The 1,774-nt window shown below is 33.3% G+C and overlaps 1 protein-coding gene across 1 annotated transcript; it reads right to left on the bottom strand.

Moving 5' to 3' along the window:
• Positions 1–82: 82 nt before the first annotated feature.
• LOC109338441 (serine/threonine-protein phosphatase 7 long form homolog) lies at positions 83–1,064 on the bottom strand (the record flags this gene model as incomplete). The annotated part of the gene is made up of 2 exons (XM_019575680.1): positions 262–1,064; positions 83–170 (listed from the first exon to the last, which is right to left on the bottom strand). Coding segments are annotated over exons 1-2 (891 nt in total), but the record flags the coding sequence as incomplete, so codon positions are not given.
• Positions 1,065–1,774: the final 710 nt, after the last annotated feature.

The following is a 1,774-nucleotide window of genomic DNA, read 5'->3' as shown; positions in this document are numbered from 1 at the left end:
TGGTTAGCAAATGGATGACATAATTGGAGACATAAAATAATATTTAGGAAATGGATAGAAATAAATTAATATTTTAACTTACTTGATCAACCTGCAAGGAATCTAACATTGTACGAATGATGTTGGCTGCATGCCCAGGAATGTTTGTGGTAATAAGATGTTGAGACCATCTTTTTAAAAGAAATAAAAATAATTAGCACATAATGTTAAATAAGTAAGTATATAAGTTGAATAAGTTAATATATGATTTAAAAAAGTTACCTTGTTACCAAAGGATAAAATTGTGTTGTGTTATGATGTAGTCTTGGTGCAAGAATTGGGATATGGTCGTATGCCCATGATTGAAGTAGTAGTAGACATCCACCAACCTCTTTCTGTTCCTTTATTGTTGTTGCACGACAAAGGGCTCGATATAGACAAGCTAATACTGCTGATCCCCAACTGTATTCAAATGTCTCAGATAGATCATCTAGTAGAGGTAAATACATCAAGTGGACTCGGGATCCTGATGTATCTGGCATTAGAAATCCTCCTATCATTCTTAGAATGAATGCTCGAGCTTGTTGTTCTACCACTTCCTCATCAGCATATTCTGGAAGTTCTTGGTAGATGCTTTCAAGGCAAGAAAGTAATACCCTTTGCCCCATTATTTGTTTATCTGATGGGGTAACACCTAACAACTGTTGGCAAAGATCTCCCCAATCCAAACTTGTGTCTCCAGTAAGAGCTTTTCCATCAATAGGAATTCCAAGCTGGTATGCAACATCTTCTAGTGTGATGGTGCACTCTCCATTAGGGAAATGGAAAGTGTGTGTTTCTGGCCTCCATCTCTCAACCATTGTTGTTAGAAGATGATTATTGATTTCAGCTCCTCCAATATTCAACAAGTTGGCAAAAGCAGTGTTGCGAATAACTTGTAACACTTGTTCAGAAGGTAGAGTTTGCCATAAATTGTATCTAGCACGAAATAGAGTTTCTTCACCATCCCATATAGAAGTAGATATATGTTTTTCTTGAAGTGTTAATAGAGAGGTGTTGAAAGGGCCTGGACCAAAATATTCCATTGCTTTGAGTGATAATATAAGAGTGGAGAAAATAGAAGAGAATGTGAGAATTTGAGTAGAATGTGTGAGTGTAAAGTGGGAGAAGATGAGTGTGGTATTTATAGGAAAATGTAATTATCATTCAAAAGGTGTAAATATTTTCAAATACATGTAAAATTCAAATTTCAAATTTCAAAGTGCACATGCAATTGTCATTCAATGTTTCTTGTCATTGAATCTTCAATAGTGTGTGTCATAGCATGCATGCTTTTTTATGACACAAGAGGCATGCATTGGTCATTCAATGGGTGTAAGATTTAATATGTCATTGCATTGGAATCTGAGTGTACATGGATTAGTCATTCAAAGTGTGTCATATAATACATTTTATTGAAATTCGAATATATTCAAAACTAATTAATGAATAGGAATTTAGGTTAGTAAGAAATTAAAATTAATGATCTTAATTAGTGAAATTCGAAAATTTAATTAATACACTAACTATACTAAATATATTTTCAAATGCATGTAAATTTCAAATTTCGAAGTGCACATGCAATTGTCATTCAATGTTTCTTGTCATTGAATCTTCAATAGTGTGTGTCATAGCATGCATGCTTTTTTATGACACAAGAGGCATGCATTGGTCATTCAATGGGTGTAAGATTTAATATGTCATTGCATTGGAATCTGAGTGTACATAAAAAAAACAAACAAAAAGAAACATATAA

Source organism: Lupinus angustifolius, unplaced genomic scaffold (assembly GCF_001865875.1).
Source record: "Lupinus angustifolius cultivar Tanjil unplaced genomic scaffold, LupAngTanjil_v1.0 Scaffold_25_381, whole genome shotgun sequence".
Taxonomy (NCBI): domain Eukaryota; kingdom Viridiplantae; phylum Streptophyta; class Magnoliopsida; order Fabales; family Fabaceae; genus Lupinus; species Lupinus angustifolius.
The sequence above is the reverse complement of the archived record's forward strand: the minus strand, read 5'-3'. Positions and strand labels throughout refer to the sequence as shown.